General features: G+C 43.8%; 1 protein-coding gene across 16 annotated transcripts in view; it reads right to left on the reverse strand.

Moving 5' to 3' along the window:
• Positions 1 to 20735, reverse strand: part of KALRN (kalirin RhoGEF kinase) — a gene marked incomplete at its 3' end in the record, with an annotated part of 571907 nt that overhangs the window by 273514 nt on the left and 277658 nt on the right. For all 16 annotated transcript variants that reach the window (XM_081139141.1, XM_081139136.1, XM_081139139.1 and 13 more), the window contains exon 10: positions 16590 to 16712. In XM_081139141.1, the coding sequence (XP_080995267.1) occupies positions 16590 to 16712 (123 nt within the window). The remainder of the gene's footprint in view (positions 1 to 16589; positions 16713 to 20735) is intronic.

Raw genomic sequence — 20735 nt, forward strand, 5'->3', positions numbered from 1 at the left:
AGTATAGGACATGTCAAATTTGAAAATGCTTAAAAGTGAGGAAGGCTCTTGGACAACTCCCCAGGAGTCTCTGTCTGGAACGGGCTGTGTGGTTTGTTTGAAAGGCTTCCCTATCAGCATCATATAAACATCAGAGCCTAATGCCCAGAACATGGAGCTGACAGCTACAGAGTAGCAGGTAGGGGCCAGTCCTGCTATGGATTGACATGGTTAGGGCCCTTTAAATAAAAATCAGCAAAATAAAGGTGGAGTGATATACACATGAAAGGGGTAATAGGAGACATCTAGTTCTAGAAGAATCAGCCTCCCTGTTTCAATCTCACTGGTCCACTCTATGACTGAGGTTTCAGTGGCTTTAGAAAGCCTAGGTCACTTACATCTCACCTTCCCTAGGTATACCATTAAATCTACCACCATCATCATCACCATCATCATCATCATCATCATCATCATCATCATCATCATCATCATCATCAGAGAAATATGGCTTTTAGCCACAGGGCTGCTCCAGGGCCTGCAGGGAGCGACACATACTGCTCTGGGGGCTGCATCCCTTATCAGGTCCCCCTGAACACAGGCCAGCCCTAGAGGACACTGCAGTGTTGGGAGGGACCCTCAGTGAAGGGAAAAGGAAAACCTTTGCCTCTGCAGTGGCCCTGGAGGTGTCTCTATTCATGACTGGAATTAGTGAATCCTGCCAGGGTACCCTGAGGCATCAAAAAAAAAAAAAGAGGGTGACTTATGTTCAGACTACTCTGCATATAAGGCATGGGAAATTTAAACTGTATTTCAGAAAGTTTAGCATCAATAAAAATGAAATTTGAAAAGTTTCAAATAGGGTTAAGTCTTGGCTCTGTATGAAATTAAATTATGTCAAACATTCATTCTCCAAGGACTAGAGAGAAGTGAGGCGTGACACTAGTACAAAGCGGTGACATAATGCTGAGGGCACACCAGGTCACGGAGAGCTCAAGCAAGATGAATAAGCCTGAAGAAGTTTTCAGGAGGCACATTTTTAAGCCAACTTTAATGAATCTAAAATGGAAAGGGAAAGGGGAGGAATCTGTTAGGCAAAAGAATGGCTTGAACAAAGGTCCAGATTGGAAAATCAGGAAGACGTGAGGGGCCTTGGCAAAAACCCGAGCTCTCTCAGGCCTGGGGTTTCTCCTTCAAGCCGGGGTTGGTGCTAGAAAACTTGTTGGGGGCACGTACTAAAGGTGGCTAGTGGCTCTTCAGGAAGAAAAGCCCCGTTGGGGAGTAAGAGAGCCCAGGTCTGGCCTCACCGTGGGACAAGCCCCGACAGTGGCTGTGTGGTGGGGAGCTGTGAGAGAGGCAGGAGAGGCAGAGGAAGGGGACCTGCACTAAGAATGAGGCCTGTGCACACCCTTCTAAACAGGGTGTGTGTGGGATTCAGAGATTTACTCTGGGACGGAAGCGACACCATATATCCACCAAGGGCTGTTCACCACAAACCTCTGGCCAAGACCTAGGGCCCTCTGAGTCCTCAGGATCCCCACTTTCAGAGAGCAAACAATGCATTCTTCCCAGTTCAATTCCTGAGGAGATTAAGTGGAGAGACTTGCCCATTGGAGCATTTAATTTCCTCAGGGCAGAGATGCTGGGGAGATCAAAGTCTCCCCGCATAGGGCCCTCAAGGGAAAGGGCAGAATCTGAATAGCTGGAGACTGGACCATGGGACAGGGAAGGGCCATGAGGTTCAGGCTCACATCCCATCATTCACCTCGTTATCTGGAGCTCTTGAAGGCTGCTAACTTTCACAGGCCAAGAGCTATCTTCTATGACCACAGACTGTACCCATAATCCTCAGTCATGAAAGCCTCGGCAAGAACTCTGAGCAATTCAGTACAAACACACCTTCAACACTACAAAGGGAAAATTAAGCAATGGGGTTACGTGAATGGTGACACAATGAATAGAAGCACGTTGGCTAAAATGTGGGTCTGGCAGGGTGTGAATAATTTCACAGAGAGCCCCAGGACTCTCTGGAAGGACTGGGCATAACTGGTCAATACTGCTTGCTGCTGAGCAGGTCACTGTGAGCAGGGCTTCTCTGTTCCCTCTGGTTGGAAGGGCAAGTAAGATAAGTGGTCAGGGCGGTCTACATACAAAGCAGCATGTAGTTTCCACTTCCATTTCCAAAATCCACTGTTGACCCCAAAGTCTCACTGATCTACATTTATATAAACATCAGAACAAGGCTTATTAAATAACTAGCTTTAGCTTCAGAATGTGGAAAGTTTCCCCAGCTAATGCTGCTATGTATGGGAATCTGGCCCTCAAACAGCCTAAGAAGTCTGGGACATGAAGAGTTCAGTTAAACTCAGAGACTGGTCAGCACATTCCCTCTCTTGGGAAACACCCTGTGTGGGGCAATATCATCAATCTTTTCTAAATCTTTAGTTCCTCTTTTCTGAGCGTGTTCCAGACATGATCTCATCCACTGTCACTATATCCCCCGAATAATGACGATGATAATTTACATTTGCTCCGTGCTCTAGACTTAAAGTGCTTTTAAGTACATTATCTTATTGGATGTCTACTTCAGCCATGATGGAATAAACATTTTTCCCATTTTACGGATGCAGAAATGAGGTTTAGCGAGGTCAGGTGACCTGTGCACACAGCTGGAGTAGCTCTGGGCCTCCCACCCAGGTGTTCCAATCCTTGTACCCTTCTCACTGAATTTTGTGACCTCCCACAAGGAAGAGGGGAGAGAGTCTGTAACTCCGTTTTGTTGATGGGGTGATTGTGGCACTAATTGTTGAAGTGGCCTTCACATGAGGCGTAGGGTAAGGAAAGAGACAATCTGGGAAATGGCCCTGTGCCAAAGTCACCTGATACCAAATCATCTGGCCACCCTAAGCCAGGAGGGAATATGATTTCTTTGTGTAAACCTCAAACATTTCTAACTTTATAAACTTGTAAAACTTTTACCAGTGTGACAGCTATGTCAGGTGCGTCAGATCGAAATAACCCTCTTGTCTCTAGCTGTATTTTTTTAAGCAAATGAGACTGACCTTGCAAATTCCAAGACACTAAAGAGTCCATGACTTAGGCAGAGTCCAAGCCTCATGAAGAAGAAAACTGAACCACGTCTATCGCATGGACTTGGAGTTCCCTTTTTAGCTTTACTCAGTGCCCCCGTCCCTCACTGTTACTTTCAAATTCTAAGCATGTGATGGGCTAACGTCCACCAGAGATATTTCAATCCATACTTGGCATCCCTGAAGCTCAGATATATTGTACAAAAGAGCCCACAGTGTGAAACACCATGGAGATTTGTAATTACAGTTGAGGCTGCCAGTACTTAGTGCTGTCGGTCCCTGTAATGTAGTAGGACAGCTGCGCTAGTCTCTACGGAAACCCAGGCTGGCTGGGCATCTGCCTGGTGCCTCCCAGGATGAATAAAGGCGTCCATCCTGAGGAATCCTGGATGCCGCCCGGTACCATAGGAGCTCGGCTCCCTCTACTCCAAACCTAGCTTCCTTTCCAGGTGGAGTAAATCAGATGTAATGCTTTGTTCCTGTCAGAATTTGGCAGTGGGCTGGCTGTTAGAAATTTATTCCAAACAAAATTGGTTCATGAAAATGACTCTAGTTGCTCACTGGCAGAGAAAAAAAGGCACATAATCTACTTGGTGGGTTGTTCTTGTTGGTGATGTGTGTTTGTTTTTTGGTTTGCATAACTTACAGCCTGAAGCCCTTTCACCCAGGGCTCTCAGGTGCTGGTTCCTGGTACTCGTCTCCTGTCCCAGCTGCCTCACCTGCCCACACATTTCCAGAAGCCCTTACCCTTCAGTACGCACGCTCCTGATTTGTTCCACAGCCCTGAATGCAAGGGAGCACTTGCCTCAAGGAGCTCTTAGGGGTCCTGGAAAACACTGCCCACCTGAGACCACACTTGGACCAGAGCTAAGCGCTGCATCCTGCACCTGACTAGAGGCCCTGTTTCAGGCAAGGACCTTCCAGGAGAAGATGGGACAGACATAAAGGAAAAAGAGGAGGTGGGAGAGAGAAAAAGGGGGGGAGGAGGAGGAAAGAGGCTATAAAAGTCACTTTTTTGAAGCACCCATACCACCACCACCAGCACTGCACCCCACCCAGGCCAGTTCCAGGGGCCCAGAAGGTCCTCTTGGCCCTCTAATATACACGCACCTACAATGGGAACTGGAAAGGCTTGGGAGGACACTTGTAAATTGCCATTTTCTGAAGCTTTCTCTTGGGAAAAGATCCTGGATGCTTGGCGTAAACCCAGCCCTGTTTTCAATGCTTATTTTGCTTCTTCTTACCCATTTACAACTGTGCCTTATTTTCAATAGCCTATAATTAGTTACTAGAATCTGGAAAAGAGTAAGAAGTCTTAATATTAAAGACTTCACAAGCCAAAAAACCCAACATTGTAGATATATCTCTATTGCCATGGAGATCATTAAGTGAAAAAAGCCAGAGGATAATATACATAAACGTGTAGAGAAATATCTGGGAAGTATTGGCAACTGTTATGCAGACAACTGAGGGGGCAGATTATTTTTGTTCTTTTTTTGCTCAGCTGCACCACTATACTGAAAATGTGTAGTTTTATAATTAAAAATTTTAAAAATAAAGATAAAACTTCATTTGGAAAAAAAATCAAAATGAGAGTTGAATAAGCTGTTTTTCCCATTACTCTGGAATGTACGTGAGCTGGAAGTGTGGGCTCTGGGGTCAGACTGCCTGGGTTCAAGTCTTGCTTTCTGCACTTGAGTGATCCTCTCTAGACCTGACTTTTCATCTGAGAAATGAGGATAATATTAAAACCTACTCTACAGAGTTATTTCAAGGATTAAATGAGATACTTCTCATAAAGGTATGTATGAGATAAATAGCAGTTATTACTTATTCTTAGGTTTTTCTTTATAGCACAGGTTTAAAATCTTCAAATACTTTTCAAAACATTTTTATCCTGGAGAAATATTTTCATTGTGGAATTTGCATATGTTCCCCTGTATGCAATGCTCCCTCTTACTTCAGCTTGAGACAGTGTGGCTTCCACAGCAGCAGCACACTCCTGCAGCCATCCTGCTCCCTCTGTGTCAGAGACGTGAAAGAAAGAGGGAAAAGATGGGAAGTCGATTTGGCTGCTCTTAATCTGGGCAGGTTGACTTGTGTTGAAACTAATTATCGGAAGACATGGTAATAGATGGTTTGCATTTAGAATCAATACTGGGCGGACGAGAAAGCTTTCCTCTGGACCAGTGTTCCCTGTTTCCGTTCTAAATCGTGTCAATGCTGAGAGCAACTTGAATCTTCCTTTCTGTCTGTCATTCTCACTATGCATGGTAAGTATGTTGTCACATTGTGAAACCAGTGGTCAGGCAGTTGTACCCCTCCAAGGAGGCCCACTGAGTCAGAGAATCCTTTAGCAGGGAGAGTGCTCTCACTTGGTGCCCAGATTCTCTCCTTCCTTCTCCCTTCTCTAGGGCCCCAAGGAAGGCTCAGCTCCAGTTCAGTTACAGAAATCAATGGAATCACACATCTTACTAACACATGGGTCCCCCATGTCAGGTCCCATGGGCAGCCAATCCAGCCATGCTCTCATGCCCATGTTTGATTACCAGACTTTTGTCCTGCCCTTAAGCATCAGCTCTTCTTTACCTGGTGGCGAAGCAACCCTGCCTCTGATTATCAGCCCAGTGGCTGGAGCCCTGCTATCTGTCAAGAGCTTTCCCAATGCAAACTGCCTATCATATCCCTTGGATCTCTGAACACTCTGGCTCCTGGATGCCCAGGGCTAGGTATCCCCTACCCATCCACCCCCTGTAGGATGAACCGTTAGTCTATTGCCTTTGTTTGGTTCTGAATGGTCAGATTGAATGGCCACCTCTTTCATAATGTTCAACCTGAGGGCCAAGCTTGTCAGTACATGTAGCTGATCTGTCCCCTGGGCACATGACGCATCTCAAAGGACAGGCTTAGTCTTTCCAACATATAAACAGACCACACCAAGTTGAGTCATGAGAAATGGCAGCATGGCACTTGATAACCTGGCCTGGAAGGGAGTGAGGCTTAGCTGTATTCCATCACCACCACCACCACAGTCACCACTGCTGCCACAGAGCCCACCATTCATCAGGTACCTCCTATGAGCCAAAACCCTTACTAGGTACTTTCCATATGTTATTTCTAATCCTCATATCACTCTTTAGGGTAGGTGTCACTATCTCCATTTTAGAGTGACACTGAAGCTCAGGAAAATTAAGTGATTGTCACAAGGCCCAAAACCAATAAAAGGAAAGAGCAGACTGTAAATGCTACACTTTCCTTCATTAGACCATGTATCCCAATAGATGGGAAATCAGAACTGAGAGGAAAGTCTCAAACAGGTCTGCGATCTAAGCAGGGGGATGCACCTTGTATCTGGAAATGATGAGGTTTAGTTAATGATAGCCTGACCTCAGCAAAAGATAAAAGGAAAGAGACAAAAATAATGTCCTGGGCTAGCCAAGTGTAGTCCATCATTTTGGCTAGAAAATGGAAATGAAGACCCAGGTAAGATAGGCCAAGTTAATGGTTAAATAGGCCAAGCTCCAGCAGAGAGCAGAGCCAGGTGTCACCAACTGTGGGTATATATGTTTCAGATACACCAGAGGACAGGTAGAGAAAGGTAAAGATCAGTCACATGGTTCCTGGGGTCACATAGATCTTTTAGATTAAAAAGGTGTTATAAAGGATCATGAAGGTGACCCTTGAGTCCACCAAGGGAAATCTTTAACAGAAGGAAGGAAAACATGTCACTTAGTGGTCCTGTGGCCACAGTGCTAACATATAGCTGTCTGAGGGATTACCCAGATCCACACTCAGGAAGAAGGCTAGAAACTGCCTCTGGGTGGAACTGAGGACCCCACCAGGCCTGATTCTAGAGACATCCAAAGTTCTTGTGCAGCAAGAGACTCCATGGTAAGGTGGTTGAGAGCCTGGCCTCTGGAGCCAGACTCCTGTGGTCGAATCCCAGCTCTAGCACTTACTAGCTCTGCCACCTTTAGTTATCCAACCTTTTGCCACAGATTCCTTATCTGTGAGAATTAGAAATGATGAGCTCATGGGGTGTTATGAGAAATGAGTTAACACAGGAATAGAAAGTACTCAGTAAGTGTTATTGCTACTGTTACTATCATTATTTCGGTGGTTATCAGGGTCTCCCCAACAGGGAGAGGGAAAAGAGCCTATCGATGAACGTGAATAAAAAGTATGACTAAGTGAGTTGTCTCAGACGTAAAATCAATATGCTTCTTTTGTCTAATTTACTTTTTTTGTTTTGTTGTTGCCTTTAAGATCCCTTTTTAAAAAGCCAATCTTACCCACCTTAACAAATGAGAATTTCTGAAAGCGAAAAAGAACTTCACCACATATCAGGGAGAGGATTAAAGCCTCCCCCGCCAGTCATGCGAGATGTAATGATAACTATCCCAGCTGGAAAAAACATGGAAACTTAGTGGAGCTGGGGAAGTGGAGAAAGTAAGGAATACCATGCCCTTTCATCAAATTTGGTCTCCTATGGCTTCATCTGAAATAACTATTTAGTTTTATAAATTAAAAAATACAGTAGAGTCCAAAGAACTCACTCAAATTTTGACTCAAAGATGCTTCTTCCCAAGGGCCAGATGGTAGGCTGGGGCTGTCTGGGCTGACTCCAGTGCCATGCAGTCTCTAATTCTATCAGGATGGCTCTCAGGTTCCAGGTTATATGATTCTGGGTCCTGTCTTCCTACCAATATCCATCTCTCCTACATTTATCGTTTTTAGAGCTGGAAGGCACTGTAGTGATCATCTGGTCTGATACACAGCCAACAAAGGGATCCCCTCTATACCATTCATTCCTTTATTTTCAAATGCCAATTACAGGCTAGACTCACCATGCTAGGCAGTGGGATAAAAAGACTAACGAAAATAAATTCCTGCTGTAAGGAAGGTAATAGTCTAGCTGGGTAGTGAGGCTAGCATACAATTGATGACACTATATGATAACTACTACCATGATATGAATGTAACCTAGAAAAGTGGCATTCAATACAAACCATAGAAGCCACTGAAGGCTTCCTGGAAGAGGTGATACTTGAGATGAATGTTTAAAGATGAATAGTTGGTCAGGTGTGGTCGGAGTTAAACAGGTGGGGAGGATTAATGAGGAGACAGCACTGACACTTGAGGGCATGGCATGCTCAGGTAAACTCTGGGACAGCAGGACTATAGGGTGGGGTAAAGGGAGCACAGAAGAAGTAAAAGGTAAAACCAGAGAAGGCCGTTGCCAGATCATTAAAGGTATATAATATCAAGAATCTGAACTTTACTCAGATGGAAAGCCATCTGTGGGTTCCCTAACCAATGAAGTAGCATGATGAGATGTGCATTTTAGGAAAACCATTCTTGGAACAGTGTAGGATGGATTTAAGGAAACCATGACTCGAGTCAGAGAAAATAGAAGGCTACTGTGATAATCCAAGCAAGAGGCAAATCAGAGTCTGCTCCAAGTCTATAATAATGGAGATAGAAGGAAAGAGACATATTAGAGAGGTAGAATCTGTAGGACTTTGTGATGGACTCATGAGGGGTGAGAGCAAGAGGGGAGTCCAGAATGACTCCCAAGTTTCTGGCTCAAGCAACTGGGTGGCTGGTGCCCTTCACTGGCATAGGGAATATAAGAGGAAGAGGACACTGGGAAGGGCTGGGAGAAAAGAAAATAGCTTTTAGACACACTGGGTTTGAGAACCCTCTGAGAAATCTAAGTGGAGGTATCCATAAAGCAAGTACATTTATGAACAGGGAGCTCAGGGAAAAGATCAGAGATGAACCATAGATTTGGGAGCCATCAGAGTAGGGGTAGCACTTGATCCTGGAAAAGAATATAAAATCATGCAGGGAGTATAAGGTGAGAAGAGAAGATTGGAGGAAGAAATCCTGGGAAAAGGGGAGAAGTATCTAAGAAGGACCAGCCAGAAAGACAAGAAAATCCAGAAGGCATGGTATTGTGGAAGTCTTGGTAGAAGACAACTTTAAAAAAAAAAAAAGTGGTCGACAGGGTCAACTGCTTCTGAAAGACCAATTAATATCTGAAAACTGTCCTTTGGATTTAGCAACAAAAATGTTCAGGAAAAGACCTGGGTAAGATTAACCTCAGAGGAAACAGAAGCCAAGTGGCAGGGGTCAAGGGCATCTAGGAAGTGAAAAGGTAGAGGTGTAAATACAGACTCTTCTCTCAAGAACTTGGGGTATGAAGGGAAGGAGAAATGGGAAAGTGGGGCCCCCAAAAGTCAGTCTTGGTTTCTTTTTATTTATTTATTTGTTTTAAGATGGAAAAGACTTGCAGATGTCTATATTCTAAGGAAAAAAGGGTTGCCTCTACTGGAAAACCTCCTGTGATAAGAAGCACAATATATTGCAAGACATTTCATTCTGGTTTTGGACAACACATAAAAAAGGAACTGTGGGTTAGAAGTGATACTTAAACTTCCACCCTGATCGCTTCTACAGGAAGCCTTCAATTATCAAACCCACTCCCCTGCCTCCCATCAAAAAATTTATTTACTCAAAACTGAACATATCCAGTTTCTTCAACTTCACTGTCCTGGCAACCTTCCAACAGTCACAGCATAGCTTGTCAATATCTTTTTGAAAATATATTTTCTAAAATTGGGCACAATATTTCATATGAGATCTAAACAGTTAGTGTATAGAGAAATTCTTATCCCTCTGGTTTAGAGGTTATATTTTAATTTAGCTCATCACTCAAAAACCTTTAATACTCCTTTTGGCTCTGAGAGTGCAGTCTAAACCCTTTCATCTAAAGGGCAAGGTTCTTGAGAGTCTAGACAACCTAGATGCTCTCTCTCATGTAGAATCTTCTGCTCTCATCAACTTATTAATGTTTCATTTACAGTGTCACAAAATTTATAGGAGATGCCGGGAAACTTGAGGACTCTCATCACTACTATAGTTTTCCCTGGGCCAGAACTGAAATCACACAGCAGCATTTTCCGTATCCTCCACCTGACGGAGCAGACGGCTGCCCTCACCGGTAACCACCAGGGCTTCCTTTAGCTCTTCTTCATTCTCTGGGATTTCTCCATATTGCTCACTACCGCAGGCTGTGGGTCTCACACAGATGTGAGCCTTTCGATGCACCCTCACCCCGCCTGTTAGAAAGAGTCCTTTAAACAAAACATACTCTCGATTGCCATTTTCTACTTAGGAGTTCAATACCCTTAAGTTTATATATAATATTTATTATATTTACCTTCTTGTGTTAAACCACCTTACTTGTTACACATGCCTTTTGGTGATATATAGACAAGACAGACTACAAATATTGTTTGCAATCGATATTCTTGGTATTTTCTTTAAACCTAAGGTGATGATCTAAGGAAATTTACTTTACAAAATGCTTCTAAGTCACCTGGTGCCTCATACAGCTGATTTTGGCTTTACTGGGATAACTTCCTCATTCCACTTAAAAATTCCCTTAAAACCATCTAGATAGATCAACAAGGTTTTCTGTCAAAGTGCATCTTCCCCGGTCTTTACAAGAGTCACTCTGCTCCTTGTCAGAAGTCCATTATTCTGATTCTGTAGGATATAGTCCAGGAAACCTTTTAAAACGCCATCTACATTGGCAGCCACTTGTTTCTCAAAGCTTCCCTTCTTTTCCATAGTCACTGCCATCACATGAAATAAGACATAAAAACACCACCTGTGCTTTCAAATCTTTTAGTTGAGTACCCAGAACTTCAAGTCATTAGGAATGCAGCCTCAAATTCTTCTGAGTGTCCCGTTGTTTCACACAGGAGGCCGCAAAAGTGGAGGCACAATTCCTGGTCTTGGTAAGAGGCTCTTGCAGGCTCGCTATAATCTCTGGGATAGTGGCTTTGACCCCCTCTCAATTTTCCACATCAGTCACCTTCAAAACCCTTGGTTCAGAGTTACTAAGACATGAAGCATCTTTCTTCTGAGTTTCACAAGAGCCCTCTCAGCAGCTCAGGACAGCTATGTCTGCCTGTGTCTGCGGAGGGAACATTCTGGAGCCACCCCAACGGGAACCGTGCTGTGGGAGATCCAAAGGCTGAGGCTGCCCTTCATTTCTCTACTGCCTCACTTTCTTCCACTTGCCCACTTCATGACATTATTTTTTCTGCATATTCCTGGCTTTCTTCCTCACTATTTTTTTTTTTTTTTCCATCTTGCTTAAGAACCTTCCATCCTCTAAGAAGCTGGAGTGTGAAAAAGCATCTATTTAGGCTCCTTTCCTTCTGCTTGCATTTGCAGCTGCTATAATTGGTCTTGGGCATGAAAAGGAAGATGTCACTTCTTCCAAAGGTCACTACACCACCCCCGAGACAGGTGTAGCTGCTGGATTGCCAAATGTTTCCTCTCCACTTTTACCTATTTTGACCTAAGACTTAGAATGAAAAAAATTTCTTAAAGTGTAAAAAAGCAAGGGTCAGATAAAGAAATAACTAACCAGAGGTTATTGAATGAAGTACTTACTTGTGACTATGTTTTTATATTTCTTAAACATCTTTCTTTAAACGGTCTGCTTTTTCAAAAATGTTACACTAATGCTACTTAATATGCTTAGCTGCTTAAATGGGATTTGAGACACTGGATAATATATATTTGAATGTAAATACTTGATAATTTTTGACTAAGCTGGCTTACAGAAAGTCTGGCATTTCAGATAATGAGGTGATAAATCAGACTGCTAACAGAGAATGCACAGCTGCTGTCTCAACCACAGGCACTTGAGTACTTTCCCACTAAGTAATAGCAAATATCTTGGGATAAAATACAGTACTGTATCCCAGTCTACTTCCTGGGCAGATACAGACACATCTATCCCCTGACAGGCATGCTATCATAGGCAGCAACTTCATCTTATACTTGTTTATATTCCTGATGATACGGATGATACCTAGCATGCCAAATTTACATACGTGTAACTTACCTTTTAAAATCTCTTTTACTCTATGGCCCACATCATTTGATGAGTTTGTAAGCAACTTGAATCAGGTACCTACCAGAAATAGGAGGGTTCCTGCTAGTGCCCAGGTCGTCTATCTGAGCACAGGCAATCTCAGTAGCTTGGCTAAGAAAGACAAGACCTGTGGAGAAAGACCCTTGGTGCATCCCCTGGCCCAGACCCTCACCACCTGCCCATCAGGGGCTCCCTTAGTCAGGCCATCAAGACTGTGGTTCCCCTCCTTCAGTTCAGCATCTATGCAGGCTATTCAAAGAGTGCCATCTGCAGGATGAACTGAGGACTCATAAGTACTTAATTCATTTCCTTCAAATGACAGTTGAAGAGTCTGTTTAAAATGTGTTCAAGAGCTAATAAACACAAAATTTAAGTTAAAGTTTAAGGAGAGATAATAAGTTGCTACATTCATTCCTCACAGCTATCATTTATATTTATTTTAACAATTGTCTTAAATGTCTTTAACCCCAAAGAGTAGCCAATGGTGAGAATCACAGGTGCCCCCACTATCCCAGAATGGGGATGGATGTTGAGCGGCTTTTTGCTGGGCCTTGCCTTCTCCCTATGCAGTCATCTCTGCCTGAGGGCTGGTCTCCCCTGCAGAGGCAATTTCCAGGAGCTGAAACACAGGCCAACAGCTCTTTCAGCTTTGATTCAAGTCCAAATTTAAACCTGAATATAGAGAAAGGGAGCTCAGAGTTCCCTCCTCAGGTCAGCCTCAGGTAAATAATCACAAAATCACAAAGGTGAAAACAGTTCCTTCACTAGTCATGATTCCCTGTAGGTCTGCCAAAGAGTGGTGCCCCAGCCTCCTACGCACACCATGTGTGACATCCTTCCTGACCATATCTCATAACCAGCACCCCAAGACACCAAGGAACAAGTTTGTACACTTTCACTTTGTGTCACCGACCTCTGACTAACCCAAGAATCATCCAATTCCTGGTTAAATCCACCCCTCTCCTCCAGTGGCCCTCACCTAACTAAGAACAGAAGCAAGAGAGAAAGAGAGTGCCCTTTCCTGCCTGGATCTCCCCGGTTCTCACCACCTGAGCACGATGACCACATTGAGCAGAACAAGGCAGGGCTGAGGCAGGCAGCTACCGACGGTTATCTGCCTTTGCCATGGTCAGGGTTGGTTTTCCCAAGTGGACTACCAGTTCCAGGATGCTAGGAATCTCCACAGCCCACTCCCTCCCCCAGAGTAGGGGCGAGGGAACAAAACAGGATTGATTTCTAGACTACATGACCTACCCATCTCTAGAGGCCTATGTACAGGGCAACGTGGAGACCTCATGGCCCCTTGGTTAGGTGCTCCCTTTGTGGTCAGGTGTTCCACATCTGCTGCTCCTCTTTCCAGAGGAAACATCCTCCTAAAAGCAGACCCTTTTGGAAGGTAGAGCTCTCTCTTCTTTCTCACAAAGATACAGTTTTATCAGAAAGCAGAGGCAGGGATAAGTGGATGATATCAAGAGATTACTCAATGTAATATACATCCAAGGGGGTGACTATAGCAGCACCCCCTCCTCCCATTCTTGCTCTTTGTCCTGCACTTTCCATGAGCAAACTGGTACTCAGAAATGAGTCTTATACCCAGCTCCTATACCTCAAAAAGGAGGGACAGCCTGGCTGGGCGTGGCTCAGCGGTTGAGCATCGACCTAGGATCCAGGTGATCAGGGTTCTATTCCTGGTCAGGGCACATGCTCGGGTTGCAGGCTCGATCCCCAGTCGGGGGCATGCAGGAAGCAGCGGGTCAATGACTCTCATCATTGATGTTTCTGTCTCTCTCTTTCCCTCTCCTTTCCTCTCTCTGAAATCAATAAAGATATATTTAAAAAACAAAAACAAAACAGGAGGGACAGCATGGAGTTAGGTAAGAGCATGATTCTGGAGTCAGACAGACCTGGGTCTGAATCCCAGCAGAACCACCACCAAGCAGATGGCTTGAGCACACTGAGGATTTTCTGAGCCTTAGTATTATTCTCTTCCATAAACAAAGCCAATACCATCTGTCAGTTAGGATTGGTGGGATGTGAAATATGTAATGGAAACATAAGCTTTAAAAAATGTGTCCATTCTTTCTTTAGTGTGAATTTAAGTTAACATGTGTCTGGTACTAAGTGAAAGGCATTGTCCCATGTGAGAGGCACATCAGGCACCAGTGAGCAGGTAGAAGAGAAATTGGGAGAAATGGGGTTAAAGTTGGGGTGGCTGCCAGGACTGCTTGGTTGTAAAAACACACAAAACAACAGCTGGCTCATGAGCCTGTAACCAAGGCTGGCATTGCCTATGAGACTACAGCAGGAAGAAAGCAGGAGAAATGGGCTGGATCAGGGCTGGGGGTGGCTCTGGGGACATTCTCCCTAAGTGAGGAAGGGGTAAGGCACAGGATAGCCAAAAGGCAAGAGCATCATAGCTCTGGGATAGCTCTATTCGAACAGATTAGCCCAAGCACCACAACCCCCCTCTCAGCAGACAGGGGGTCCAAATGGCCCTCTCCCTTTGCCCCCTAACAGACTGGAGAGGTGCCCAGAATGCTTGGCCACCCAGATGTTTGAGGTCTGTGCTACATCTTGTCCACAAAGGCACACTGGGCCTGTGTCTATACTATGCTGGCATAGTCCAGCTTGTTCTGCAGAAGGTCCTTGTGTAGCTACAACGCTTCTTTTTGTTGTGGTGGTGGTGGTGGAGGTGGTAAAATATACACAACATAAAACTTGTTCAGTGGCATTAAGTAGATTCACACTGTTGTGCAACCATCACCACCATCCATCTCCAGAACTCTTTATCTTGCAAAACTGAAAGTCTGCACTCATTAAATAATAACTCCCCATTCCCTTCTCCCCCAGCCCTCTACCATCCTTTGCCCCCTAACAGACTGGAGAGGTATCCAGAAGGCAACCATCACTCTACCTTCTGTCTCAATGAATTTGACTATTCAATGAATTTGACTATTCAATGAATTTGACTACACGTAAGTGGACTCATACAATATTTGTCCTTTTGTCACTGCCTTATTGCACATAGCATACTGTCTTCAAGGTTCATCCATGCTGCAAGATCTTTCCTGAAAGCTGAATAATATTCTGCTTATGTATATACCACATTTGGTTTATCCATTCATTCATCGATGGCCACTAGGGTTGCTTCCACCTTTTGGCTACTGTGAATAACGCTGCTATGAACATGCGTGTACAAATGCCTTTTCATGTGCCACCTTTGAATCCTTTGGGGTATATATATCCAGAAGTGGGATTGTTGAGTCTTACGGTAATTCTATGTTTAGTTTTTTGGGTTTTTTTTCCACAGTGGCTGCACCATTTTACATTCCAACCAACAGTGCACAAAGATTCCATGTGAGGCTTTATTCCATAGGTTGGGTCTAAGCTACACTCATGCACCAGGTTCCGGCTGCTGCTGACACAATCCTTCTGGCTCCTGCCAGGACTCTCACTTTCCAGCATGCACTTGCAGCTCCTGTGTATGCTCCCACTACTTTCCTGTCCTCTGGAAGATTCCTTTGGTTCTTGGCCGTCTCCTTTGGCACCCACAGCTCATATTTATCTGGGGCTGGTGGCCTCCCTGAGTGAGGGATGGGGCTTTGCACAATGCCCAGCATGACACCCATGCTGAGAAGCGCCTACCTAGTGGGATCAGAGCCAGCCCTCATTAAGCTGTGACGTGGAAATGCAGTTGTGATCCTCACTGCTCCAGAGCACCTGCCCCTCTGTCCCATCCTGATTCCCTTCCCAGCTGCCCCTTCCCTCCCTTACTCTTAAAAGTCTTATTTTCCCCTGCAACTGATCACACCTGACAACATAACTGGACGGCAGATTTCATCTTGAAGATGAAGATTCTCAGGATCCATTTGGAATACTCCCAAAAGAGAAATACAAGGGAGTTAAAATAAAATTTTGGGGGTGGAGGCTCAGAACAGAAACCCTCTTACATCACTTCACCATTAAGATAAATGGTTAAGGCCTCTCATACAGCCTCTTAGGGCAAATCAGAAAACAGGGCCCTTTTTGGGGCAGGTATGCGGCTCAGCTAAAAGGCTGAATCCTGTGCAAATTACAGACTAAATATTGTGCCCATGGTACAAAGGCACTTTCTCTGGGCACACTCAGCCTATCTGGTACATGACTCGGTGAACAGGTGCCACCTCTCCCTCCAGGTCCTGAAAGGTACACAGCTTTGTAAGCAGAGCACCACTGATTTTTAGCTCCCACTCGACTGCAGTGACAAGCATAGGGGTGGCTTTGGGCTGTTGATGGTCCTAATGTCATTCCCTCCTGCTATCACCACCTTGTAGATGAGGCATTTACAGATCATGCCAGCAGACTGATTTTCTTTGAAGATCATAAACTGAGGGCCTATTTACCACTCATCTAGGGATCCAAGAGCACACAAAGGTCTCCTTGCATTAGGCAGGAAGGCAGCCCAGAAGCCATGGGCTATCAACCAACATGCCCCACCAGACACCAAAGCCGCAGCCCTGTTCTCTCTCACCCGGCTCCACACACACGTGCAACATACACACCTACAACCATACACAATATCTCACCTGAGCCACCTCTTCAAAGTCATCATGTCGTTTCTGCAGGGCTCGGGCTCGATGCAGGGATTTCCCAACCCCTGTGTGTTTGCTGAGAAAGGCCTCACCATGGTTTTCAATCCAGTCCAACACCTGGTCAGAGGAGGAAGACAGAAACAATGACTTTTTGCAGAAGAAATGACACGTGACAACATATGCAACTGCTGAAGTCCTAGTGTCCCTGTCCCAATCAGAAAGCAGCAAGCAGTCCAGGTGAAAATGTTTAATCACTGTGGATTCAGGGGATTTCAGGACTACCACTGGCAATACAACAGTCCCCACCCTTAACTAAAAATCAGCTCTTTTTTTTTTTTAAATTCTCAACTCAGGATATTTTTTCCATTGATTTTTAGAGAGATTAGAAGGAAAGGAGGGGAGAGCGAGAGAGAGAGAGAAACATCGGTGTCAGAGAGACACATCAATTGTTGCTTCCTGCACACACCCTGACTGGAGCTGGGGAGGGGGGAGTCAAACCTGCAACCCAGGTGCGTGCCCTTGACCGGGAATCAAACTCAAGACCCTTTGGTGCATGAACTGACACTCTAACCGCCCAGCCACACCATCCAGGGCCAACTCATACTTTTTTATCTCCAGAATATCCCCTCATTACTTTTTCAGTTTTCTCAACCTTAATTAGTCCATTTCTAAAAACAAGCTACATAGGCCAGTTTAACCCCCTCACTACTTTTATTCCAACCACATAAAGTCAAACAGATTGGCAGAAAATGAGGCATTATCAGGCTGGGGCAGTTCCTAAGCCCTCTTTCTACCATAAAAAATGACCACAGCCCTGGCAACCAGTTTGGGGCCTCTCTGCTCCTGGGACTCTGCTCCTAATCTTGGAAATAAAGTCCAGAGTAGTTGGTCCCCAACTGGAGCTACTCAAGATAGCTGATCACCAGGACAACCGCCCTCTCTCCTCTAATCAACACCAACCAACCAACCAAATAAAGTAAGTAAGGTCTTTGCATCCTTAAGGCCTTTAGTATCTATGATTCTCTTGGGCAACAGTGACCACTCCATGCTCTCCCAGGCTTAAAACCTAGTGATTTGGCCTCAAGATACTTTTCTCAGTGTCTAGAGAAGCTAGAACAGAGGTGGCTGGAGCAGTAGAGACATGAGGGTGGGGATGCTGCGAAAGTGAGAAAATATGTTGTCTTGAGGGGCACTGGGCAGGGGCAGTGGACACCCCTTAGTAAAAGCCTTGAAGTGCAGGGAGGACCAAGTCCATTTTGCTTTTGCTTTTGCTCAGGTGGCCTAACCAAAACGTGGGTGTAAAGCAGCAGTTCACTTTCTGTCTCTGAGGAGCTGGTGCTCAATAAATCAGGTGGCCACAATTCAATCTGAATAGTGCAGACACCCCTGTTACAAATCCTGCCAAGACTCAACTGAGCCCACTCTACTCCTACTACATTAACTTTAACTGAACATTTGACTAATGCTGCATTATTAGCCCTCTCAGATCTTAGAAGGACTTTTGAGAAAATGATGTAGATGAACTAGGCCTGTTTAAAAGGATGTTTTAATCCATTCCTCTGTTTCTTCTACAGATTGTCTTGTGGCAAGCAGATAAAATCATTCCATGGACTGCAGGCAGAGGAATTCTAGCTTTATAGAATCTAGTCTTTGACTTCACTCCCTCTTACGTTTTGAAATAAATTAATGCCTGCAATTGTGAAAAGTATGGAAAGCCTTCGAAGCCTTCAGTGACTTCAATAAAGCCCACAACAAGACGGTATTAAGTTCAGAGAAATATACATGTGAATATATATATATATGTATATGTGTATAATATACACACACATATATATATGTGTGTGTGTGTGTGTGTGTATTTAAATATGTTTTTATTGATTTTAGAGAGAGGTAGGGAAAAGGAGATGGAAACATCAATGATGAGAGAGAATCATCCATCAGCTGCTTTCTGCATGCCCCAGACTGGGGATGGAGCCTGCAACCCAGGCATGTGGCCTGACTGGGAATCGAACTGTGACATTCAGGTTCATGGGTTGACGTTCAACCACCGAGTCACACAGGCTGGGAACATGAATATATTAATGAGGTTTAACAAACAACAACTTAACAAAGCCAGAATATCCATTAAATTGTCAATTAAAATGAAGAAAAAGGCTTTTTTTAAAAAATGACTTCATCTAAACAGAGTGTAGGTAGAGATTTTAAACATTTTATATAACCAATTCTGGCATTATATGTATTTTTTTTTTTAATTTTGGAGGCACATCTGTAAAAAGAAATTGCAGTAGTAAATGAATTGCGTTTTTACCTTTTGCAAACACTGAAAGGCAGTATTGAAAGGAGCTCTAAATGCTCCTTTCTTAGAAGAAAGAAGAGCCCACGCTTCCTTAGAATTATGTATGGTGAAATTTCAACAACAGCAACAAATCAAGAGAGTGCATATTGACCTGACTTGCCACAATTTGATCCCACAATTCTCTATTATAAGGGGAGGATGAGCAGCAGCATGTGAGGTCAAAGATAAATAGTTCTAGTGACAAAGTTTCCCATATATTATGTACCACGGATAGTGCAGTTTTGTAATGTTTATGCATATCTAAACTTTTATTAATCCCCTTTTGAGAATGAATTGCAGCTTGGGGATAATTTTTATACACAAAAGAGCTGTCTTGCAGCCTTTCATGAAGGCTTTGGAATTTATGACAGATTTTCAGATTACAATTTCTTTCTTAATTTAGTTTTGAGCAGTTAAGTGTGACCTGCTTGTCTAGCACTGTTTTCATGAATTTTATTTTATTACATTTCATTTTTTATCTCTAGCCTTAATAAAATTGGCTATTCTAAAGCACATTGGTTAAAGAAGAATGCTTTTCATCCACCAGTTTGCAAATGGGGGTGATTTCACAACTTTATACTTTTTTTTTTTTTTTTTTTAAAAAAGCAATTTGTCTCCTGTTTAAGTGCTTTTTTGCTTTCTTTAAAATGTCGATTAATTTCCAGTTAGTGAGTTTACTTAATTAGCTCTACCTTAACCATTTGAAAATCTATTTACTTCAAATCTGAGAGGCTTTTACTTAGTTAAAACATAACTTTGCTCTGTGATGTTGCAATGCCTCCATTTAGTCCAACTTCGGCCATTAGAAGCTGTGGGGAAAACCTGTACAACCTCAATGAGGATTCAGGAACTGCATGGAAATCAGTCTAATAGACAATAAAACAAATGATTCAGGAAGTGAACAAAATTACTTTAGTAATATATAGGGACCAAAAAAGTACCTAAGGATAAACATAATCAATATATGAGTTATTATTTAAAACGCAGATTTCTGACTACTTTGTATCACATGGTTCATTTAGAGCCAGCATGGCTTGATACACACATTTAGAACCACATACTCTCTTAACCCTGATTCCATGTCCCCAACCCTGGGAGTACAATCCAACTTCCCACAGAGTGGACAGCAGAGAAATGCGCCTCTGCGCAGATACTAGCAGAGCCGAGTGATTAATTACACACCATAAATTCAGGGGCAGCACTGGAAGTCTTCACATCCCTCAGTTTCTGGTCAGTCCCAGGCTCTGAACATCACTGCTTGAAGAATAAATTGCATTTCTAGCCAAACCCTGGACCTACCAAAGCGTAGGTACCTATCAAGGTACCTCTTATTAGCTACCCCTGTTTCATTCTCTCTATCTAGAGTATTTTTTAAAATATTCAATTATAATCAGGATAGTACAGAATGGTAGTTAATTATACCTATGGATGGCTTGGAGTTGGTATTTAAGTGTTTCCAACACAGAAGGTTTTATCTTTTTTTGTGTGTGTGAGGGCTCTTCAGGAAGCAGAGGAGCACATGTGGGATGTGAATATTCATACATTCAAACAGATACTTATTAGTCTCATTGGGTCCTAGAGCTGGGCACAAGGATAGGCTGGGTATGATGTTAAACAAGGCAAGTGTGACCCCGACTCTGGAAACTCAGGCTATGTGAGTAACAAGCACTAGACCCAGAATCAAACAATTTATCATTGATTCAATGGTGAGAAGTGCCAACAGTCAAGTGCTCCTAGATGGGGGTCAGGGAAGGCCTCTCTGAAGTAAGGTTTAGCTAAGAAATGAGAGCGAATAGGACTTAAGT

Source organism: Miniopterus schreibersii (genome assembly GCF_964146895.1).
Source record: "Miniopterus schreibersii genome assembly, chromosome: 5".
NCBI classification, from domain to species: domain Eukaryota; kingdom Metazoa; phylum Chordata; class Mammalia; order Chiroptera; family Miniopteridae; genus Miniopterus; species Miniopterus schreibersii.